This window comes from Mya arenaria, chromosome 11 (assembly GCF_026914265.1).
Source record: "Mya arenaria isolate MELC-2E11 chromosome 11, ASM2691426v1".
NCBI lineage: Eukaryota > Metazoa > Mollusca > Bivalvia > Myida > Myidae > Mya > Mya arenaria.
Window position 1 is genome coordinate 13931473 of NC_069132.1, and position 25251 is coordinate 13956723.

The 25251-nt window shown below is 37.0% G+C and overlaps 3 protein-coding genes across 7 annotated transcripts; 2 read left to right on the forward strand and 1 right to left on the reverse strand.

Annotated features, from left to right (window-relative positions):
* Positions 1-2970: 2970 nt before the first annotated feature.
* Positions 2971-12919, forward strand: LOC128209162 (calmodulin). 3 transcript variants are annotated; one of them, XM_052913067.1, is made up of 7 exons: positions 2971-3098; positions 4896-4926; positions 9323-9466; positions 9744-9870; positions 10633-10748; positions 11342-11383; positions 12589-12919. In XM_052913067.1, exons 1-6 carry the CDS (start codon positions 3096-3098, stop codon positions 11368-11370), a joined length of 450 nt encoding a protein of 149 aa, XP_052769027.1. In that variant the 5' UTR covers positions 2971-3095; the 3' UTR covers positions 11371-11383; positions 12589-12919. The 3 variants fall into 3 exon arrangements, with proteins under 3 accessions (XP_052769027.1, XP_052769026.1, XP_052769025.1); XM_052913066.1 differs by having other exon boundaries at positions 11342-11376; XM_052913065.1 differs by lacking the exon at positions 11342-11383.
* A 197-nt stretch (positions 12920-13116) lies between these two features.
* Positions 13117-15805, reverse strand: LOC128209163 (putative transmembrane protein INAFM2). The gene is made up of 2 exons (XM_052913068.1): positions 15325-15805; positions 13117-15130 (listed from the first exon to the last, which is right to left on the reverse strand). Exons 1-2 carry the CDS (start codon positions 15674-15676, stop codon positions 15120-15122), a joined length of 363 nt encoding a protein of 120 aa, XP_052769028.1. The 5' UTR covers positions 15677-15805; the 3' UTR covers positions 13117-15119.
* A 1383-nt stretch (positions 15806-17188) lies between these two features.
* LOC128209175 (3-oxo-5-alpha-steroid 4-dehydrogenase 1-like) lies at positions 17189-24824 on the forward strand. 3 transcript variants are annotated; one of them, XM_052913085.1, is made up of 5 exons: positions 17189-17266; positions 23146-23312; positions 23616-23717; positions 23959-24109; positions 24445-24824. In XM_052913085.1, exons 2-5 carry the CDS (start codon positions 23195-23197, stop codon positions 24509-24511), a joined length of 438 nt encoding a protein of 145 aa, XP_052769045.1. In that variant the 5' UTR covers positions 17189-17266; positions 23146-23194; the 3' UTR covers positions 24512-24824. The 3 variants fall into 3 exon arrangements, with proteins under 3 accessions (XP_052769045.1, XP_052769042.1, XP_052769043.1); XM_052913082.1 differs by lacking the exon at positions 17189-17266 and adding an exon at positions 18605-19077; XM_052913083.1 differs by lacking the exon at positions 17189-17266 and adding an exon at positions 21804-22529.
* The last annotated feature ends 427 nt before the right edge of the window (positions 24825-25251 follow it).

Genomic DNA, 25251 nt, shown 5'->3' on the forward strand with positions numbered 1-25251 from the left:
TAACATGAATTAATGTAATGACGGAGGAAGTATCGTTGCATGGGGTTTGAACTTGAATACGTGTACTGACAGGGGAGGTATTGTTGCATGGGGTTTGAACGTGAACAAATGTACTGACAGGTGAAGTATCGTTGCATGGGGGTTGAACGTTAAATCATGAACTGACAGGGGAAGTATCGTCGCATGGTGCTTGGACAATAATTAATGTACTGACAGTGGAAGTATCGTTGCATGGGGTTTGAACGTGGATTCATGTACTGACTGAGGAAGTATCGTTGCGTTGGGTTTGAACGTGAATAAATAGACTTACAGAGGAAGTTTCGTTGCATGGGGTTTGAACGTGAATTCATGGACTATCAGTACGTATCGGTGCATGGGGTTTGAAATTTAATTACTGACAATGAAGTATCGTTGAATGGGGTTTGAACGTGAATTAATGTGCTGACAGGGGAAGTATTGTTGCATCGGGTTTGAACAAGAATTCATGTACTGACAGGGGAAGTACCGTTTAATGGGGTTTGAACATGAATCAAGGGACTGACGGGGGAAGTATCGTTGTATCGGCTTTGAACGTGAATTCATGTTCTGACAGGGGAAGTATCGTTGCATGGGGTTTTAACATAAATTAATGCACCGACAGGGTGAGCATCGTTGTATGGGCTTTGAACGTGAATTAATGTACGTATAGGGTAAGTATCGTTGTATGGGGTTTGAACACGAAATCATGTACATGTAATGACGGACCGTATCGTTGCATGGGGTTTGACCATGTATTCATGTACTGACAGGGGACGTATCGGTGCATGGGGTTTAAACATGAATTCATGTAATGACAGGGGTGTTATTGTTGGAAGGGGTTTGAACGTGTATTCATGTACTGACAGGGGAAATATCGTTGAATGGTATTTTGATATGAATTCATGCAATGAGAGGGGAAGTATGGTTGTATGGGGTTAATACATGAATTCATGTACTGACAGGGGAAAGTATCGTTGCATGGGGTTTGAACATGAATTCATGTACTGACAGGGGAAAATATCGTTGCATGGGGTTTGAACATGAATTCATGTACTGACAGGTGAAGTATCGTTGCACGGGGTTTGAACATGAATTCATGTACTGACAGGTGAAGTATCGTTGCATGGGGTTTGAACATGAATTCATGTACTGACAGGTGAAGTATCGTTGCATGGGGTTTGAACATGAATTCATGTACTGACAGGGGAAAGTATCGTTGCATGGGGTTTGAACATGAATTCATGTACTGACAGGGGAAAATATCGTTGCATGGGGTTTGAACATGAATTCATGTACTGACAGGTGAAGTATCGTTGCACGGGGTTTGAACATGAATTCATGTACTGACAGGGGAAAGTATCGTTGCATGGGGTTTGAACATGAATTCATGTACTGACAGGGGAAAATATCGTTGCATAGGGTTTGAACATGAATTCATGTACTGACAGGTGAAGTATCGTTGAATGGGGTTTGAACATGAATTCATGTACTGACAGGTGAAGTATCGTTGAATGGGGTTTGAACATGAATTCATGTACTGACAGGTGAAGTATCGTTGCACGGGGTTTGAACATGAATTCATGTACTGACAGGTGAAGTATCGTTGAATGGGGTTTGAACATGAATTCATGTACTGACAGGTGAAGTATCGTTGCATGGGGTTTGAACATGAATTCATGTACTGACAGGGGAAAGTATCGTTGCATGGGGTTTGAACATGAATTCATGTACTGACAGGTGAAGTATCGTTGCACGGGGTTTGAACATGAATTCATGTACTGACAGGTGAAGTATCGTTGAATGGGGTTTGAACATGAATTCATGTACTGACAGGTGAAGTATCGTTGAATGGGGTTTGAACATGAATTCATGTACTGACAGGTGAAGTATCGTTGATTGGGGTTTAATAAAGAACTGAGAAGCCAGGCGGCTGTTTCATGAAGAATTCTATGATCTTGTTTGTACCTTTATCCAAAGTGCATTACTTTTGCTGAAAATGTCTTTTTGGAACAAAACCACTAGTATGAGTCTTGTTTAAACGAGAGCAATGTGATAGTAATGAGAACCGTGTTATACGTATAATAGTTTGACGAAGAAGAAGATATCTACGTTAAAAGAACCTCAAATTTTAAAAGAAAAATGAGGAAATGCACAAACGTGTACATCACATTTTTGAAAAGATTCAACGCGGATGTTCATCCTATCTCAAATAAAACCCATGATCTGTTGAGCTGCATTCATTATTATTTAATAATCCTTTCAAAATCAGCCTATAAACTAGTGTATTAAATTGAATTAACGTGAAATGAAATCTGAGAAGGCAAATGAAAATCAGTCAAGGTATGGATTACTCAGTGCAAATACGGGGTTTACATTTTGTCAAACGGGGTATCCAAATTGTGTCGCATTGCGGCAAAGTTTAATCGTATTACTTTTATCACAAGAATAAACAAATTTCAATTCAGTGAATCTTTAAACTGAAATATGACAGACGGTTAAGAGCTTTTACAAAAACGGCGCTAGCAGGCTCATGTTTGTTCAAGGTTGAATTATTGCCTCTTCACGAACATTGCCTTTTCCTGCTTCGAGTTTTATTACCAAAATCGCGTAACCATTTCGCCGTATTCAAATATATAGTTTTACATTATTGTCATTTTTCCTTAAATAGAATCTCTAATTATTTAGAATGTACTCCGTCATTTATACGTGACACAAGTATTGCTATACTTGTTTTCGATATCGATATTTTAATAAAATAATAATTACTTAATATATAAGTATGGATTTTATCTTTTTTATTTATTACATATGATTACGTACTAAATAATCGCCACTCTCACTGAAATCCTAACTCTCATTCAAAATTGCCTACTTCTTACAGAGAGCTCTGAAGTTCATAAGAGTAAGTCATAAAAGGTAATAACAAGTGAAAGTCGCACTGGGGTCTTGTTCAAGCTTGTCCCGTCTATACGGAAAGCAAACAATACTTTTACAATATTATAAGTTGATACCCGATATACACAGCCGACACTTGTGGAAAAGCTTTGGCAGAACGAGGTCGGGATTAAGAAACTAAAATGGTAAGTTTCCATAAACTTGTAGTTAGGAACGAGTGGGGTTTTTTTTATAAATAAATATATTAATACCAAAATGCAGGACGGGATATTGACAAATAGCATTATAGTACTTATACCGTTTACCTTACTTAATTGACTTTGTTATTCGCATATTTGAGCTAATGTATTACATTGATATCAATCGATGTTTAAAAGTTTAAGTAAAGGATATGTATTAGAAATTGTACTCTGATATCACCATCATTTGTTATTTTGTGTCAATTTTCATTCTTTTCAATAATAGACTGTTTACGTTTTATACTCTACACATGGTAGAATGGTGTTAAAGAACGCCTATCTCAAATGCATTGGAAACGTCTTTAAATCTCTTGATCACTTACTGTCTTGTTTAACCAGTATATATTTCAGAAAGTAATACAAGTTATAAGCATAGAAACTGATAAATAACGTAGGAAAAAGGTGCATGGTTAATTCAAATACACTAAAGAACAGTCGTAAAAATAGTATACATTATACAGAATTGAGAAGTAACCAGAACAATCTGTTCTGCCGATGGGTTCATTCTATGAACTCTAACACAGTAATCTGAGCATAGTCTAGCGATTTAGGGCCGTATTCTTTCTTTTGGAAACGTAGAATTATATTTATTTCAATTGTTATGTATTTCTAGTGCTGAGTTATATGTCAGTGTAAATAAAATATGATTTAGGGTTATCCAAGAGGACCGTTTAGGCCCTAAAACGCTCCAATGTCATCGAACCACTTTGGAGTTCATGCACATAATGGGGATATTGGTAGTTGTATTTTATCCTAAAGCACACACAGCCAGTTGTATTTCGGCAACGGTGGTCTTCGTTGTGGCTATCAATGAGTCCATTCCAATGGTAAATTTGGAAAGTACAATCTATCTGTAAAATACAGGCTATCATAAGACAAACAATTATTTAAAACACAGATGTGTGCGGGTGACTTCATAATACAAAATGTGGCAATTCGGGTCGGTTACATTTACAGTAATTCGGGTCGGTTACATGTACAGTAATTCGGGTCGGTTCCATTTACAGTTTAAAAACTTGAGAACACTTCAACCTACATCCGCATTCCAGAGAGAGAAAAGACATTTATTAAAGCGGGTGTTGATGCACTAAGAGAGCGAGTATATTATAAAGAAAACAAGTCCAATCCACCATCCATTTATTAAACAAACATTTCAAAGTGAATTGATCGTTTTGTTATCGGATTTTAAAGGCTATTTACATAAGTCTTCAAACGTAAACTCAATCATTGTTTGCTCACCCACCTGAGCTTCTTCATAAATCTATATCATAAAACTATATAAAACTTGTTCAATAAATGTACCTCGAACCTACTGCAAAACCCAACCCCTCCCCCACCCCCTGCTCAAATGCATATACGTTAAAGCGGCCTATAAGCCCAGGTAGACTATAAGATATCTTGAAAGTATACAAACCTCTTAGTTATGATTGCTCAAGTATACTTACAATGTAAAATGTTGCTGCCGAGAGCCGACACTGTTTAGATGTAGTTATACTCTACGGTTATCTTTAAACCCGTCAAAATAAAACACAACGTATAGTTCAATGACGTTTCCTCTGATTCGAATCAGCCCTGATCTACAAGTGCTGTTTTATGTTTCTGTAATTTATTAATGTGGCGTTACTATTGGCTCTGTTTTTCTTAGGTACAAATTTAGCATTTTAAAAATTATCCATTTTTTTACGAAACTGGCCAGTTTTAATGTCATTCAAGCAGATTATCAGTATATGTTCTGTATTTCAGGCTGACCAGCTCACAGAAGAACAAATCGCTGGTAAGTTACTACTTCAGTATCTTTATAACAGCGTTACGCTATAGGTCGAAGGGTGGTCAGGCAATGGTTGAAAATAATAGAAAATAGCTGATATTCAGATACATAGAAACTGCAATGAAGAAAATACTACTTTCTGTAATTAGTGTAACAAAGATAATGATCCATGCTGGGTCCTAGTCGCTGACAACATGTCATTGATGTCAGTAGAAAATATTCAAGTAACAAGAATCAGGGAATGCTGTATAATATTGACAATGTCCAGCGTTCTTGTATGTTTTTGCCACATGATATTGGCTAACGGGTTGCTATTTTCAAAACGAAAGCCTAAGGCCTAAAAAAAAAATATGTCTGTTTCCTGTAACCCGACCGACCGTAATTTTTTACCGCCGACCGCAATTTTTTTATGCTCCAAAATTCGAAAAGTCAGATTTTTAGCGATCTCTGGCCTATGATGACAACGATAATTTAAATATTTTGGTAGTGTCCGAATCGTTGCATAGTTACAAACGTTTCCGGTTTGGCAAGTTGAAACAATGGCAAAAACCTTAATGGCTGTGACATTAAACTGCAGGGCTTTCAATTGACCCGAGCTCCCGGGTTTTGACGCACAGGAATCGTAAATGACCCGAAATCAACGCATCATCCATTTGTAAAATGCATCTGTTTTGACACGGGATATTTCGGTGTGAGAGTCGGTATCATCTGAAAGGAGCCTCAATGCATGATCTGAATGTTTGTTTAACCCGCAAGAGCAATTTACACCCGAAGTGACAAGTGATTATCGATCTGGAATCTGATCGGTAACCTTGTCATTTAGCAGCACTCAAACTCAATGACGTAATATTAACTCCGCCCATTATGCAAATTAACGGATACCTTCCGCTTTTTCGCTAAGTGCAATGGTTTTGAAAAACAACAATGCTAGGATATATTTTGTTCATTTATTTTAAGTTTTTTTTTATTATATCTCCAGTTAATTAAAAAATATTCTTAAAAGTTTTTAATGAGTTAACAGAAAAATAAACATTTTTCATACCACATGGTCTAAAAAGCACGGAAAACAGGTGCACGCTAACTAACTTCCTGTCAATTTTAATGAAAGTGAAAGGAGAACTACGTAGATCGTTGTCAGTGTTATAGTTTAGTTCTATCACGGACCTGGTTTATAGGTCCGTGGTTCTATAACAAAACTGTTATGGTTTTGCCATTTATGAAAAATACGATGTTGCAATACTGGCAATAGGAACGTTAAATGTTTTTGTTTACTTCCGGAAAAAAAGATAAACCTGAAAGTGAAAGTTAAAGTAAGAAAGATGTCGTTGCAACTAAACAATCGCTGGTGCATATTGGAATTTGACAAGGATGCACTGGATTACATAACGAAGATGCATTAACTAAATAATATGTTCGTCAGAGTCAGAACATATTTTACCAAGTTTTGACTCTGGGAATGTTTTAACCCCCGTAGTCCAGTCAAGTCCAGAAAAGGAAAAAAAACAACAAGGTATTCTATTGAAAGTTACATTGATTATCGTGCTTGAGATTTTTACAGAATGAACAGTGGATCTAATACAGCAGATCTTTTTAAAACACTGAAAATTGTTAAAAAAAAATAAGTTGTGGAAACTATTTAAGGTACTGTACGTGTACTAGTTTTGCTGTTTTACTGTTTAAAAAAGAAAATGGTATTACTTTTTATTAGTCAGTCTAAGCTTTTTTGATACTGATTCTAGTCTATTTAAACATATTCCAGTCCAATCTGTTATTTTACACTGTTCGCTGCCGAGTCAGCAGGTAAGGTTTAAGTGTCCAAGCAGTGAACAGCGTAGACCATGGGTCTACACTGGTCCCAAAGATCTGTACAATTCTGACAGCCTCTAAGAGTTAAATGGTTTAGTCATTGATTCTAGTCATTTATCAATCGAAGTATTGATTTATATAAAATTATGTTTTGTGGAGATTCTTGCCTGTTCTTGTTGTAACAGCATTTTATTTTATAATAGTTGTCATGTACATTTAATTGTTATACAACTTGATATTATTACACAGTCTATCTTAAAATAGTCTGTGCAATAATATCATGTTTTATTATTAGAAAATGTATGCATTTTGAAAGTTTTGTTTAAAACATTTGCCAAAAATAAATTGTCTAAATGTTCTTTGATTCACTCTTTCACTGGGTTATATTTGCAAAGTCTAAAGATGAACTGCTTCCCTGGTGAACATACTGACAATGCTCAAAATTGCACATAATGTTGCCACCGCTGGGAGTCGAACCCATGGCTTGCCCTTCAACAGGATGCATTCTACAACTGAAATACATGTACCATGGCTAAAAATAACTGATAAACAATGCTGTTTCTTTGTCAAGCTTCACCTATATATAGATGTGAAAAAATCACTTAGTCTTGATTTAATACAATGATGATGTATTTTATGTTTTGATGGCTGTCAAGCTAGCAGTTTTAGCTTATAAGTGGCAGAAAGATTGAATCTATATATCACACTGAATTCTTATTAAAATAATTCACCTGAAATAAACTTGAATATTGGATCATTCTGACATTTAAAAAAAAAAAAAAAAAAAAATCCCTACCTACCGACCCATCTTTTTTCAGCATGTTACAGGAAACAGACATATTTTTTTTTTAGGCCTAAAGTTTAATAACCCCATGTCAACTACGTGAACTATTACGGTTATAGGTATTCGTGTTTTATATCACCAGAGTGTTTTTGCATGCTGTTTCTGAACTCTAGATTGAGTGTTTTCTTTTGCCACCATCCGTTGCATGTTGGCACAAAGCCTTATCGTTATAAGCAAGTCGAAATTTGTCCATGAACAAAATAATCCGGGATTATGTGTTGTTGTCTTGTCGTGTCAGATTTGTTTACTGTTGATTGTGTTTACTAAAGAAAACTAAAGAAAATATCGTTTTTCGATAATTCAAGTGAAATAATCGTCTATTTGTTAACATCTACAATGACTGCTATCATTGATAAATAAATGTTCTTCAGTGTTCTTCAGACACTAATACATGTATGATAGTAGTTTGGATTTAAATGATTAATTCCTTCATTTCATAGCATTTGATTCAATAAAATTTCAACTGTAATAAAATAATCTGCAATCAAATTCCATTTAATTTCCAAATTATGCAAATAAAACATGTGCAAGTATTATCGTAAATATGATCGAACATGAATCACTGATGTTTACATTAATCTCGTATTAAGCTTTGGCTCAAATAGAATTCCTCACATATTTATTCAAAACAACTTATTAAGGAATCAACCCCTTGCCTAGAGATTGTCTGCATAAGTAGCCCACACCATTACCCCGTGTATAAAAGGGGATTGAAAAATTATATTTTTAATTTGTTACCTTTGAAGATAGATAACGAAGTACTATGGTTTGTTTGTATAAAGCAAAAGTCTTGTTAAGTTCTTTGTTCATTTGATATTTTTATTTTTATTTAATTTCTCTTTCACTCTACAAAAACATCGGACTTGTCGAGCCCACACGCAGCCATTTAGAAATATAGGAAGGTTATACATGTTCTATGTTTATCCGTTGAATATACAAATTATAAAAGAATCAATATAACGTTATTAATATGGTCGAAATTGATAACAAGAAAGAGAAATTTAGAAAAGGTCACCTGAAGCATTGCTCTATTATCGTTTTTGTTAATGATTATTATTGTTTTGCCTTATTGTAAATTTCTTAGTGTATTCTCGCTTATACCGTTTTTCCACATATCAGAACTTATGAAGTTTCCTTGTCATCTTTAGGCATTCGGAACTCCCCGGCCATTTTTATCGAAAACAACCTCGGCTGTATATATATACGGTTTACAATGTCAGAACTCGGTCTTTTTAATATCGCTGCAAGAAAATCGCGTAGTAATTTAAATTGGCAGTTGAACTTAATGACTTAACTCTTGGAATTCTTAATCATGTTTGCAATAAAACACTTCACTGGCAATCAAAACACTTCACTGGCAATCAATTGAAACTTGCATGGGCGCACGTGAGTTTGGTTTGTGGTCACCAAGCCGGACAAAATGGTTTCCTCCGGGCACTCCGGTTTCCCCCACAACACAAGACCACACTCTCGTGTAAAATCGTGCCAACGAGTGATTAATATAATGTTGTAATAACATGTTTCACAATCGTTGTAAAATAAATAAGTTTAAACTAATTGAAACTTGATTGATCTAAAATTAAAAGTTAAAACACTACATTGAATTAATATAATTCATTTTTTTTACGAACTACTTCTACAGATGTACCAGCATACATCCGAGGTTGTTTTCGTAAAAAATAGCCGAGGAACTCCGAATGACCTCTAGGAATCAAAGTTGTATTTGTAAGTTATACTACTTATCACTTTCAGAGTTCAAGGAGGCGTTCAGCCTGTTTGACAAGGACGGAGATGGAACCATTACCACCAAGGAGCTGGGCACCGTCATGAGGTCTCTTGGACAGAACCCGACCGAAGCGGAGCTACAGGACATGATAAATGAGGTGGATGCTGATGGTAAGTCGCGTGGTGTTACAATGTGCCACGTGTTGCGGTACTGTGTCATGACGTTGTATTTTTATCGGGTCGCAGAACAGAGGTTTAACAAGTGACAACGAAGGTGACATATAAACGAAGCCACTTGGTTAGATTCATTAAAATCAAAGTTAATATGTGTGTTAAGTTTAATATTTTGACACTAAACCTTAAGCATAGATACTTTAAATTTAGGTAATGTCGTGTCAAGTTTATTACCGCGAGTCATATAAGTGTTCATGTATGCATGTGTCTTTAGGAAATGGAACAATCGACTTCCCCGAGTTCCTGACGATGATGGCGCGGAAGATGAAGGACTCCGACAGCGAAGAGGAGCTGAAAGAGGCATTCAAGGTCTTCGACAAGGACGGCAACGGATTTATCAGGTAACAGTAATACCCCTGAAAGACCGCCCTTCTCCACCTGGGCCTCTGTGTCGGAAACGTCGGCCTCAACCAAGTTTTCATACACAAGAGATGGTTGTAAAACACGAATGCCACCCTAATGACAGCCAATAAGGCATTTCGTATTAAATGTCTGTGAGGTAATTTAAAGTTACGACCAATTCCCCTCACAAGTTTATGGATAGTTTATGGATAGTTTATGTATACTTACATATGGTCTACAATAGGAATTTACACGTCAGCTCCGACCCCTCCATTAAGTTTGAGGATCCTAGATCAAATTATTCTCTTTTTCTCATTGACCGAACACTCTGACCTTGACATTTGCCTTGCTGTACTCAAAATCAATAGGGTCATCTGCAGGTCACGATCGACCACCCTACGATGTATATGTAAGTGCCATTTGCTAAGCATGACCAACTTAAATACCAAGTTTGATGGCCGTAGGCTAGAGCATACTCCAGTTATCAGTTGGACTTGGTCTGCCGACCGACCAAACGGCCGACGGACCGACATTTGTAAAACAATTTACTCCTGATACTTCGAAGGGGGACGTTACTACAAGTAGCAACAAATCAACTGTATATTATAAATACATCTTGTTGCCTTCGCCTGTCGAATTTCGTTATCACGAGTACCCTTGGCTTTGGTGTTTGGTTCAATGTGGACTTGTGCTGAAAAGTAGATGTTTTGGTATATATATACCATCGGAGTCAAAGTCACATATTGGTATCTCTTTTACAGTGCTGCTGAGCTGCGTCATGTGATGACAAATCTCGGGGAGAAGTTGACGGACGAAGAGGTGGACGAGATGATCCGGGAAGCGGACATTGACGGGGATGGGCAGGTCAACTATGATGGTATGTTAATATATTGTATCGTCACAAGTGTACTAATAATAAGATACAATTGGGCCAAGCACTACATGGTTTGGCTTTTGTTGGCAAGTGCTCCACTTTAAGTATATTTGAACGTTAAGGTAAGGGAATCAGAACGGAGTGGTCTCTTTTAAGGCAGACAAGGATTTCGACCGACAGGTCAAACACGATGGAAAAACTTGGGTCGAGAAAGAGAGTTTCGGGCTGATAGTGTTGTCTAAAGTAGACATATATCACGTGGTGTTCAATAATATAGAATGTTACATCGAAAAGAAATTAACTTAAAATATATCAAAGATTCGGAAGAAATGTACTACTTGTCTGAACTCGTGACGAATTTGTTTCACAGCGATACATTGCTCGTTACTCTCGAAACAGAATATCATCGTGTGATTAACGATCACACAACTACATGCACTTTTAAAATCATCGGCACCTGTCAAGTACTGCAACAAGTAATGATTGATGTTGTGATGAAAATTATTATTTGCCCATATTGAAAGAATTTTTTTTAGAAAAAGCGTCTTTTACTAGATATCCTTATGAATATATTTCCTGGAAAATATCACTTTCAGAATTCTGCGTGATGATGTCTGGGAAATAATAAAAAGTAAGAGGTAATTGTTATACAAGCACTGTTCCTGTCCACTACTCAACGACTTTTGTGAGTGCACCAAATGATTAACATTCCAACGACTAACCGTTTCCATTTTACTGTTGTTTATAGCAACTGAAGCCATTGTTTCGTTGAACCTAAAATCGAATGTACCCACTTTTCCCAAACTTCTCAACATGAACTCAACATTCCCTTATCTATTTCGATCCTTTGTATGTCAGATCACCTTCAGACTGTGCTAGAGAACGGCCATGTCTCTCATTATAAGTCACCTTAATATTAATAAATTAATTGTTTTTGCTATCTAGTTCACATATCGTTCTTTATATTTACGGTACGATTTTGATAAGATTGCTATTGATATAAGCTCATGTGTAGCGTTCACTGTCGTAAGATAATTAGAACTTCATACGCCACCAACAACGAACGTCTTTTCCATGTACCCACGAACTGACTTCATTTTTTTCATATTCGAACTGACTCCATGTTTAAATTCGGCACTAACCACTAGGTCCCGGAACATGTCAGCCACTCAGTAACTGTCGCTAATATCGTCGTTAATAACTATATCAATTAATGTTTCATATATAGCAGTATAAACGGGGTTTATGACGCTTGAGCTAGCCGAGCAGTTCGAAGGAAGCCAGTGAATTCGTGGGTTACATGTATCATATATTTAAATTAGTTGTGTATGTTTGTTTTACAGAGTTTTATTCGATGATGGTCTCGTAGCACGAAGGTTTCCGAAGTGTTCGTATATACGAGTCGTTAGCCTGTGCTTATTTATACTTTACGTTAATATTGTTTGTGTGTGGTTTTATGTTCCGTTTTTTATAGGAGCACTGCCGAGTGAAAGAACAAAAGTCTTTCTGATTATGTTGATAGACTGTATACTTGTTATATTGCATTATTTTTTCACACAATGTATGATATATACATGTACATGTATAAGTACGTGTGTGTGTATGTGTGTGTGTGTGACATATAAACGTTATTTTATTTTGTAAAATATTTTGTAACATCATATTGATTCAGAGTTGGCAAAATATAATGCTTTTATAAGAATAGTCATTTCATTCCACGGGTTTGAACATAGTGTAGTTATATAAAGTTGAGAGATTTGTCTTATATGCAACACAAACTAATATCAAAATCTAATCGGACTGACAAATATCACATATTAACGATTGATTCCGTATATTTTAGAGTTTGTCAAGATGATGCAGTCGAAGTAGTCAGGGGGGACAACTACAGCCGTCCAATCATTTTGTACAGTACCGCACCACACAACACACACAGTGCCTGAACATCCAGATGCTTCAACATTTGTCAGGAGTTGAAATAATATAATGTATGAGTATGTTATCTCGCTGACTTGACATTCATTATAATACTGTGGGTTTATGTTATTATCAAAAATTGTGTTACTCCATTGAATCAAAATGAAATATAGTGTGTGTGTTTTTCAATTTCATTTTACATTTGTTATTTATGACATTGTTTATATTTTTCTATTTTAATAAAATACTTAATAATTGAGCGTCTTACAAGGTTTTTTCTTCTGTAGTGAGTGAAAGAATGAATACCTCCATGTTAAATAAAAAATAAAATGCCTTTGACCTGCTTGTCATAACAATCATAAAGAAATGAAAGAAAAAAATCACAAAAGGGCTGGAAATTTCTTAATAGAAGTATTAGAATATGATTTCAATCAATTGACGAATTTGGGATCTATAGTGAGCGCTAACAAGTTTCAACAATAAAATCTTTATTTTAAACTACATCTTTAGTAACAACAAACTCGAACAACATCAAAAACATATAAACAAGAGTAAAAAAGAAGTGTTAAATGGACAGAATCATCCAGACAAAACAACCTGATAAAAAGATAAAAACAAACAATTAGATGTAACATGTAAAAATAAATAATGCATATTATAAGGGCCACTCTAAATCTTATTGTGGCATACACATTGTTCAATTTTGCCTGTTCACTTTGACTCTGTCAAATTTTCTTAAAATGTTCTGTTTCCAGCCATTTTACTTACTTGTTTGGTTTGTATGGTTTGGGGTTATCTTAAGACCCATCTATAAAGAACACTTGTAAGAATCATGGTTATGTTTGTATTGAAAAGGCAAGTTCATTATGACTTTACATTACATTCAGGCAATAGACCATTTTTCTGCATGACCAAAATGAATAAAAGTAATTAACATCAAAAAAAAGAAAAGGAAAATCGATATTGAGAAGGTGATGTAGTGATGTTTAATGTTTATATCACCATTTTCTAGTTCAAGCAATAAATTGGTTAGTATTAAAATATGAAAATAATTGTATGAGCTTTGAAAATAGACAAAGCGCAAACCTTTTTTATGTATTTTGGATTTAATTTTCATATTGTTTTTTGTGTGTGTAAATGGCTACTATTACAGATATAATCTTTAAATAAAAAAAAGTATTTTTTTTCAATATGGTGTAAAACTACACCAAATGATGAATATCTAAATGCCTATGATATAGTATAGTACTATACAAAATAATGCGGTACTAAGACATTATTTTGACTATAGGTTTTAACAACATGATGTGTAGCACACAAACAATGATAACACTAACATATTCATCATAACACCATAGTCTCCAAGGGTACAAGGTTGTACCTTTGCATCATTTAACTTCATTATAACAATAACATATCACATCTCTCTGGTGTATCAATCTGAGAACCAGCTCATGACATTTAATTAACAGTGATATAATAATAAATAAATCATATTAATACAATAATGTCTTACAAGATTTAAAACTTTAACTTTTGTTGCAATTAACAAATAAATGACATTTGTTATAACCCCAGAAAGGTATACTTTGTGCCCCACAAGTATCGTTTAAGAAAGAACACAAAAGCAGACCATTCATTAGGTTGAATATTTGAATGACAGGATTGCGAAAAGGGCATTTATGAAAAATATGTGAGATGACCAAACAGTTAGTAATTCATTTTATTCAAGACCAAGTATCAAGTTGCCTTAAGGCTTATGTATTTTTTAAACAATTAACAATTATATGCGTTATGAAATATGTATAATGAAACAAAATTAATATCATATATTAATTAGCCAACACCCAATCCAATTTTATGCAAATCAATGTACCATAAAACAAAACATCGAAAAAGCAAGAAATCACAATGTTGCATACAATTAAAACAAAGAATATATTTTATATAAACCTTAACGAGAACAAAACATTTCAACAAATCTATTTCTGAACACAAGTCTTGCACCTTTGATGTTATTATTCATAACACAAACAAGAACCAGAAAACTCCACTCATTTTCTTTGAAAATATTGCACATTTCTCCCAAAATGTAGAACTGTTATTAATATAAATTATTTTCCAAAATATCAAAACAAGAATTCTTTTTGCAGGCCTACGAGGCTTACTAATAAAAGGAAAAAACATCATAGATGAGCTCTTAAATCTACACAGTGCATGAAAACACACAACATATTGGCAATAAACAGTTCAACAATCTTACTTGCCATGTATTTTGCAATGTTAGGCCAGATAAAATGTGACATATTCATCCTAAGATTGCATAAGTATGGAACCTATTTAAAGCGGATTTAACATCATATCCATCGGCAATATTCATTTCTGGTTTACACTCTGTTCTGAAACCAGTCTTTGTGAAGACATAATTCGAAAAATTGACCAACTTCAAGGGGTAGGCTAGTTTGAACCTGAAATTTAATAATAAAAGTGCACAGAATTATGTATCAAAATAATAGAAAATTATTAATGAGAGTGATGCTCAAACATATATTAAATGGAAGGATAAGCTATTCTGCAAATTGCATAATATCATTTGAAGTCCAATTTATAAGATCAAGTTTTAAGTAACAGAAAGAACAACAAAGAATGAAATTTTCCTCACCAGTAAATTCTGGAGCAGATGTAGAGATTGCTGCCACTGTTGTTTCGTTAAGCATGGCCTTGGTCACGCCCTCTGAGCTCATGGCTCCACTGACAGTCGTCGGCGTGGATATTGTCGTCGTCTTCAGCTGCGGATCCCAGATCAAACTGTAGTAAATGGCAAGAATGATGGCTGCCAATGATACCGCCAATACGTACGCCAACACTGTTGCAAGTCGTACCCATTTCTTGTTTGTCTTCGCGGCCATCTTTGTCTTATTTTTGTCTGCTGAAAACGTTGGTCCTTTTGGAACCGAGTGCGAAGCGTTAGACCTGTGAGTGAATGTGGTAGTATGACCGTCCTCTTTATCCATATTCGTGTTCTACTTGATTGAACAGAGCTAAAACCAACAGAAGACGACGGAATTGTCAATTATCTAACTAAGAAATGTTTACGCAAATTCCGATAATGAGATGCTGATGGTGAGCGAGCACCTGTCAATTTTGACATATTGCGGGAAAAGGGGAATAACTTTTAGAAACCGCTACCGTACAATGCGAGGTTAAATACAACCACGACTGGAGCTCGGTATGTATTTGACGTGTTTATGTGTTTTTTGCCACATTTGATTTTACATTTCCATCAAGTTACAATTGCAAAATGAAAAGGTGCAACGAAGTCGGTACATATATCTTGTAAGTGTATGTCATTTTTGTCTATGGAGGATATATTCTTTTAATTATAAATCAGCAATGCGCAATTATAGTTTTCAGTTGGACATTGTCCTTTGTGGCGTGCATTTGGCTCTTTTAAAGATTTTCATAACTCGAAAAGATAGGATGCCGGCCAACATTTTGTACTGAAAATTTAGTCATACCTCAACTGAGACCAGTCTGATTTGCTTGAATATCGTTTTCTAGGTAAAGAGTGAAGACCATGCTAAGTTGTTGACAAATTTTGAGGCGTGGGTTTGGTAAAACTATCATTAGTTAGTTTGTTTATTGCTGTGTGAATTTTCAGGGAAGATCGTATTACGTATAACAATGACAAGTAGTTCAAAAGTATATTTGAACGATGAAATAGCATCGTATTTTTTTCGAGCAGTTATGTCCGTCTGAAATTAGTTTTGCATTAAAGTAAATGTTCGAACATTCAGCTTCAAACTTCAATAAAACGTTTGAAAAATAGGGTCATCATTTTTCAAGTGAACGGTTTTGATCAAGGGGAAGTAACTTCAATGTATTTTAAAAGTAGTTCCAAAGTTGATATTTCCACTCCTTTGTTTGCAGTAAGAGTGTTATTTTCACTGCTTTCATTTCATTGTAAAAGTCCATATTTCATCGAAAGGCATGGAAGAAAATGATATTTCAAAATTAAAACCAACGGAAAAAAATGTCCTTTTCATTTACAAAATCAATTTCTTAATTTGTTGTTGGTTTTATTCTTCTTTTTTCTTTCTTATAATTTAAAATAAGTTTTTGATTTGTGATCAAGCATTATCGTGTGGAAGGCAAACAATTATAATTATATATATGCCTAATATTGCAAAAATAAAATATATGTTATAACATATATGCATTTAATTGTTATGTTTCCCTTAATGTACAGTAAGATTTTTCAGGGTAAAGTTAAGCTCTGTTAAATACATCCTCTTAGCATCCCACTCAGTGAAATTATATCTGTTGCAATCTTAAACCAGTATGTCAATACAAAATACTACTTTTAAGGTAATGATGCCCTACAAAAGCAACTCATGACTCTGAATCATCTTTTTCTGTAACACAGTCTAAATAAAATAGAACCGTCTTTATTCAGTGAGTGAGAGATAAACAGCACGTACGTGTTTGTACAGTACTTCTACCTGGTAAAATAACTCTCCGTTGTGGTCAATAAATCAAACCAAGCGCCCGTTGGTCAATAAATCAAACCAAGCGCCCGTTACTGACAAACATCGAAAAAGGAGGTATGTAGATTTTTCAACATATTGTCCAAGATGTTACTTACTATACCGGTTTGGACAAAGCTATTTGATTTGCATTTGAAATCCCTTTGTGTGGCTATCTGAATATGGCATGGCTACGTCAACAGTTGATATTTAATCGATGGCGGCCACGGTTAAATAGTGCTTGTTGTTTCTTGAAACTTGGCAACAGGCACAAGACAATTTAATGCAAATTATGTAGATATATTGACAAACACAGAAATAATGAACATTAAACCAAATCTTGCAAAAGATGTTTTTCCGTGTCGCTGAAGCAAAAAAAACTACAGGCAGCGAAAATTGCATTGGCCTATGAGCCGATATGGGTGGGTTGCGTGGGGCGGCAGTTAGTGCAAAACCATATCCTAAAGTAATGATTCGCAGTAGGACTTAAAGTTTACGAAGAGCCGGAGGTCACACGCCTGTTACCCCTATGCTGAACGCCAACGGTTTAAATAGTCATCCATGATTCCTTAATTATTCGTTTTAAAGATAAGCCTGTGAAGTTGTAATAAAACCAATTCGAAATTGATTTGTTATTTGCCGGAATCGCCCAGGCGGTGACGGAAATCAAAATGTCGAAGGTTGGTGTCTCATCAAATACACAAGATTTATCTAGAACTATTTTTTAATCATTAAAACCTGTGAGTGTCAATCACACCACGGTACTATTTAAGTGTATTGTTAACAAAAAGCGTGAGTGCCGATTATGTTCCCTTTTAAAAGTTGAACAAAAAACAAAAACAACAACAACATAACAGAACCTTCAATGTTGAATGTTATACATGTACTATTAATAGCAATATTGGAAATCGAGATCAATCGTCGTCGCCTGATTGTTCAGTGGAACTGTGTCCGCTTTGGGTGCGGAAAGTTCCGGATCGATCCTGGACCTCGTTATACCGAAATACGTAAAAATGAAAGCAGTAGCTTCCTTCCCTCAGTGCTGGTTTAACCCCATAGTGTCGGTGCTTTACTCCGGGCGCTTTCAGGAACCAAGACAGCTAGAGCATCGCATCCGGAACTGTTGAACTGTTCACACTGTTTCTTCAACTCCTCTTATGCTTGTGGTCCGGCACATCTATCACGTCCCTAATGCAATTCAGAAAGCCTGTAAATCATGAAGGCATCGACGAGTCAGGGTAAAACGAAAATGCAGCCAACGGGCACGGGAAGATCTTCATAAACTCTCCCTGAAGAGTTCTCGGCCATCGTTTACAGCATATACATGTCAATATAAACCCGTCAACAGATCTATATTCGCGATCGATCGAACTGGCTTTGGACGGAATGATTTGAGCTATTCGTTTAAACGGTTCTGTATTGACAAATGGAAAACAAGATAAAAATAATATAAATTATCGTCTATAAGTATGTGATTGTGAACTGACAGTAGTTATTTACGCTATTAACTAACATTTGAACTTTGGACCCATCCGTCCATCGTTTTAGATAAGTTGACAGTGAATGAATAGCACGATGGCAAATGTGGTTGAGAATATATTGACATTGATTTTTGACAAAGACATTCGCGTGTTAAATATTGTGTCATACATTTACTTTGTAACTGCTTTGCTAATATTTTTGCTGCTGTTTTCTGGCATAACCGCGCCGTACGGTCGGTACGCTCGTGGCGGTTGGGGACTGTTTGTCAATGGGAAGATAGCATGGTTTGTGCAGGAAATACCGTCCTTTCTCGTACCGGTGGCATTTATCGTATTAGGGGCACCAAAGTTGGCACAGATGCCTAATTTGTTGTTGTTTTCAATGTTTACCATTCACTTCGTTCAAAGGTTGGTACATGCATGTTTCACTAACTATAGTTCGGTTCATAATATCACTTCTCTGTACATGTATGTAAGTATCAATTTGCGTACGAATTTCATGAAATTTGTTAACTTATTAATTGTAAAATTGATATGTTTTAGTAAAAACGGTTTATCCAATAATTGTTAGAATGAAAAATTAAAATGTTTCTCGGCCGTGGTTTGAAAATTGTAAAAAGACCTATTCACAGCGGAAATACTTGTATCTGGAGCACTTTCTGCATAGCAAATTATTTGAAAATATATGTCTTTGAAATTGCGTTCAAGTTTTCCCATCCATACTGGACCTAGTCATATCCTTATCCTTGTCATACAGGATTGACCAATGACTGGTGACTGTGCACGCTGCTACGTCCCTGAGTTATTGTCATACAGGATTGTCCAATGACTGGTGACTGTGCACGCTGCTACGTCCCTGAGTTATTGTCATACAGGATTGTCCAATGACTGGTGACTGTGCACGCTGCTACGTCCCTGAGTTATTGTCATACAGGATTGTCCAATGACTGGTGACTGTGCACGCTGCTACGTCCCTGAGTTATTGTCATACAGGATTGTCCAATGACTGGTGACTGTGCACGCTGCTACGTCCCTGAGTTATTGTCATACAGGATTGTCCAATGACTGGTGACTGTGGACGCTGCTACGTCCCTGAGTTATTGTCATACAGGACTGTCCAATGACTGGTGACTGTGCACGCTGCTACGTCCCTGAGTTATTGTCATACAGGATTGTCCAATGACTGGTGACTGTGCACGCTGCTACGTCCCTGAGTTATTGTCATACAGGACTGTCCAATGACTGCTGACTGTGCACGCTGCTACGTCCCTGAGTTATTGTCATACAGGATTGTCCAATGACTGGTGACTGTGCACGCTGCTACGTCCCTGAGTTATTGTCATACAGGATTGTCCAATGACTGGTGACTGTGCACGCTGCTACGTCCCTGAGTTATTGTCATACAGGATTGTCCAATGACTGGTGACTGTGCACGCTGCTACGTCCCTGAGTTATTGTCATACAGGATTGTCCAATGACTGGTGACTGTGCACGCTGCTACGTCCCTGAGTTATTGTCATACAGGATTGTCCAATGACTGGTGACTGTGGACGCTGCTACGTCCCTGAGTTATTGTCATACAGGATTGTCCAATGACTGGTGACTGTGCACGCTGCTACGTCCCTGAGTTATTGTCATACAGGATTGTCCAATGACTGGTGACTGTGGACGCTGCTACTTCCCTGAGTTGTTGTCATGCGCGGGGTGGCCCAATGAATAGTGACTGTGGACACTGCTACAACCCTGAAGTGTTGCCATACAGGGTGGCCCAATGACTAGTGACTGTCACCAGACGCTACTATGTCCCTAAGTTGCTGTCATACAGGGTGGCCCAATGACTAGTGACTGTGGACGCAGCTACGAACCTGAGTTGTGTCATACAGGGTGGCCAAATGACTATTGACTGAGGACGCCGCTACGCCCCTTAGTTGTTGTCATGCAGGGTGGTCCAATGACTAGTGACTCCGTCGCTGCTACGCCCCCCTGAGTACTTGTCATGCATGGTGGTCAAATGACTAGTGACTGTGGACGCAGCTACGCCCCTGAGCTGTTGTCATACAGGGTGGCCCAATAACTAGTGATTGCGGACGCTGATACGTCCCTGGGTTATTGTCATGCAGTGTGGTCAAATGACTAGTGACTGTGGACGCTGCTACGCCCCTGAGTTGTTGTCATACGGGGTGGCCCAATTAATAGTGACTGTGGACGCAGCTACGCCCCTGAGATGTTGTCATACAGGGTGGCCAAATGACAAGTGACTGTGGACGCTGCTACGCCCCTGAGTTGTTGTCATACAGGGTGGCCCAATGACAAGTGACTGTGGACGCTGCTACGCCCCTGAGTTGTCGTCATACAGGGTGGCCCAATGACAAGTGACTGTGGACGCTGCTACGCCCCTGAGTTGTCATCATACAGGGTGGCCCAATGACAAGTGACTGTGGACGCTGCTACGCCCCTGAGTTGTTGTCATACAGGGTGGCCCAGTGGCTAGTGATTGTGGACGCTGCTACGCCCCTGAGTTGTTGTCATACAGGGTGGCCCAGTGGCTAGTGATTGTGGACGCTGCTACGTCCCTGAGTTGTCGTCATACGGGGTGGCCCATTGACAAGTGACTGTGGACGCTGCTACGCCCCTGAGTTGTTGTCATACAGGGTGGCCCAGTGGCTAGTGATTGTGGACGCTGCTACGTCCCTGAGTTTTTGTCATAACAAGGTCTCATGGGACATCTAACATCATGAAACATTAAAATCGATGCTTACTTGTAAGCAATTGTATCAAATGATCTTTATTTTATTTGTGAACATGTTTAAATAACTGTGTTGCTACTTAAATAAAGGTGTGCTGTTGTTCTTTCTTCTTCAAGACTCTCCGTTATTGACAAACATCGAATTAGCGGCATGGATTGATAAGAGGAAAACAAATTCTGCAACATATTGCCATATTTTCAAAGATGCTACGATTCCGGTGTTTGGATTAATCTATTTGATTTGCTTTTGAAATCCCTTTGTGTGTTTACCTGAATGCGGCATGGTAACGTCAGCAGTTCCATATGGTCGATAGCGGCCATGGTAAAGTTATGTTGTGTTTCCAGAAACTTGCCAACACAGTCACTAGGAGAGTTGAATACAACAAAACAGTTGACAAACACTGGAAATAATGAAACAATGAGCTTGCCTGTCTGGCATTAGCTCAAATCTTGTTTACTAGATTAAAACGATCCTGTTTTGTTCGTGTCGCTGAGGTCAGTTTTGACGAAAACTGGCCCAGGCAACAAATCGGCTTGGCCTATGAGACGATGGGAGGATTTATAATAGTACAGCTATGCCAATTGTAAGGATTCGAACTGGATCGTTTAAACTATTATATATCGTAGAAAGGTTTCCTAAAATTCAAAACGAGCATTCTCAAACTTAAACAAAAACATACTTATATAAGTACTGCGGCTCTCAGTATGTGAAACTCACAGTAGTTATTTAAGTAACGTTTGTACATTGAAACCATCTTACGATCGTTATATATTTGTTGACAGCGAGTGGAAATAGCCCGATGGCTAACATGTTTGAGAATATATTGACTTTGATTCTTGACAAAGACATTATAGTGTTAAACATTGTGTCATACATTTATTTTGGAACTGCTGTGCTAGTTTTTCTTCTGTTGTATTCTGGAATAACTGCGCCGTACGGTCGGTACGCTCGCGGTGGTTGGGGACTGTTTGTCAATGGGAAGATAGCATGGTTTGTGCAGGAAATACCGTCCTTTCTCGTACCGGTGGCATTTATCGTATTAGGGGCACCAAAGTTGACACAGATGCCCAATGTGTTGTTGTTTACAATGTTTACCATTCATTACTTCCAAAGGTGGGTACCAAATGAAAGTGCTTGTTACACGCATGTTTCACTAACTATAGTTCGTTTCAAAAGATCACTTCTCTGTACATGTACAGTATGGATAATTGCTAATTTTATTATGTATTTTAAAACGGGATATATGATTCAGTATGAAGCGATTTTTGTTGATAGCTCCGTGAGTTCGGTTTATCTAATAATTCTCAAAATTATAAGAGTAACTTGAATTCAAAAATGTCTAATAAAAAGGCCTATTTTAGTATGTATGTCACCTTTGTATCTTTTTTATGTTAATTATTAATATGGGACACATTGTTATTTAATCCTTAAGTTGCATTGTAGCAGTGGTCAATAAGACAATAATATACATGTATTTGATGTGTTGCTTATATTATTTTGGTATCATCTGAAAGGGTTTCGTGGTGAGAAAAATACCGAAAATATTCTAACAAAAAGGCTAGCGTCATCCTACGTCTCATTTTACGAAAATTAAATGGGCAAACCGGAGGACTAGCTTCTGCGTGGGTCTGATTTGGTATCATCGTCTACAATTAACTACATCATGAACCCTGTCTTCCACTACGCATGTATATATCTATTGATGATATGTTGGTGCCAATGTGTTCAGGGCGTGCATCTTCCCGTTCCTGATCAAGGGCGGCAAGCCGACGCCGTTTATGCCGTTCTCCATGGCGTTGGTGTTCTGCCTGGTGAATGGGTATCTGCAGTCCGCCTACATCCTGCACCACGCAGAGTATGGTGCCGAGTGGTGGACACGGCCGCATCTGTGGATAGGTAAGTACAGGAGGGGCTCTAATATAATTAATATATTTATGTATAGTTAAAAATGCTGGTTATCATGAACTACATTATTTAAATTCAACTTGATGCAAGGCTACTTCAGCCAATCAGCCATGCGGTTGTTACAAAACGCTCATAGTTTGTCGCTTCTCAGTTCTGTGACTGAACTATTATTCAATTTCAATTTTGCCACGTTTCAAAGAAATATGCTGGTTTCAATTAGAATCAAGTAGTTTACATGTATGACAATAATCTGGTCTCCTTACGATGCACTGATGTCCCTGTTTCTGTTCCCAGGCGTATGTTTGTTCTTCACGGGCATGCTGGTGAATATTCACGCTGACCACGTTCTCAGGAATCTCCGTAGACCAGGGGAAACCGGATACAAGATCCCAAGAGGTATATACAATAATAAACGCCTCCTTTATATAGGAGTGAAGTTGTATTTTGGGCATCCTTTCTAGTAGGCTCAAAAACTTGGTATGCCTTAGTATCTAAATAAAACTTGTTCGGAATACCCAAGAACACCCAAAGAATACACCGTTACGAATATTTCGTGAATGAAGATAATAAATTATTTTAGTTTATGAAAGAATTATCTGTATACTATATGTGCCCACATATTTATTGTCTGTTGCAGGCGGAATGTTTGAGCTCGTGTCCGGCGCGAACTTTTTCGGTGAAATGCTAGAGTGGTTCGGGTTCGCGGTCGCCTGCTGGTCACTTCCGGCCGCCGCGTTTTCCTGTTTCACTTGCTGCAACATCGGCCCGCGCGCCTGGCAACATCACAAGTAAGCTGACATGTGTTTAAAATTTAAATATATTACCAATTGCTTTAAACTTAAACCACTAAAAATAGTTTTTTTTCAAAGGACTTCACTTCAAACTTTCTTCAGCTTTATTTAGATATGTGCGTACGTCATAAAATATTTTACCGTTGAAAATTAACATCGCTGTTGTTAAACACAGTGTTAACTAAAACAAAGATCCGATCAATCAGGATATTGTGTGAATAGTTTAAAACTAATAAACTTTGACATGCCTGTACCTTTCTGTTTCGTTTCTGTTCAGTTCACTGCTTTGACACGCTGCAAGTCTTCGAAAAATATATTCATTTTTATTTCAGCTGGTATCTACAGAAATTCGAGGACTATCCGAAGTCGAGGAAGGCAGTGATTCCGTTTATACTCTAGAAAGACATCATCTGCACAAGAACAACACATGTTTTGGACTGACTGCCCGAAAGACACTATTTATGCAGTTTTTTTTATCAAATAAGTGTGTGTTTATGATACATTCATGTAATTCAGTATTTTAACCTCTTAGTGTGTTTATGTTACATTCATGTAATTCAGTATTTTAACGTCTTAGCATTTTATAACTCCACATGTATATATTAATCTGATCTCATACTCTAACTGATATCTTCTAATAAACACTGTACGAGTTTGTCTGTTATATGTGCTATATACTGAAATATATCAAAATAAACGATGGATGCCATCATTTGCACGTTATTCCCATGCAGTACATACACACAATATCGTCAATATCCATAAGCTACAGTAATTAACTAATGTGTTTGCTGTCATGGTTCATCTGTTCGTTGTCTGAGTATAGATCTTCGCACAGTTAGTAGTTTGTGGTCATCTAAGGGGTGTGTCGTCGAAAGTCGTCACGACGACTTTACAGACTCTTGTTTTCGGGTATTAGCTGGAATGTGGTAGTAATGTTGGTTGCGTGATCTAATTTTATTTCGGATTGTGAATATTGTAAAGTTGTCAACGCGCATCGTACGGTAACAAGCCTACACATAGACATCAAAATACTTACTTTTATAAAGATCAAATGGCAAGATCACACTTAAAGGCAAACCACAAACATATCAGCAAAATCCACAACCTTAAAAACTTCGGTTTCAAACCATTTGAAA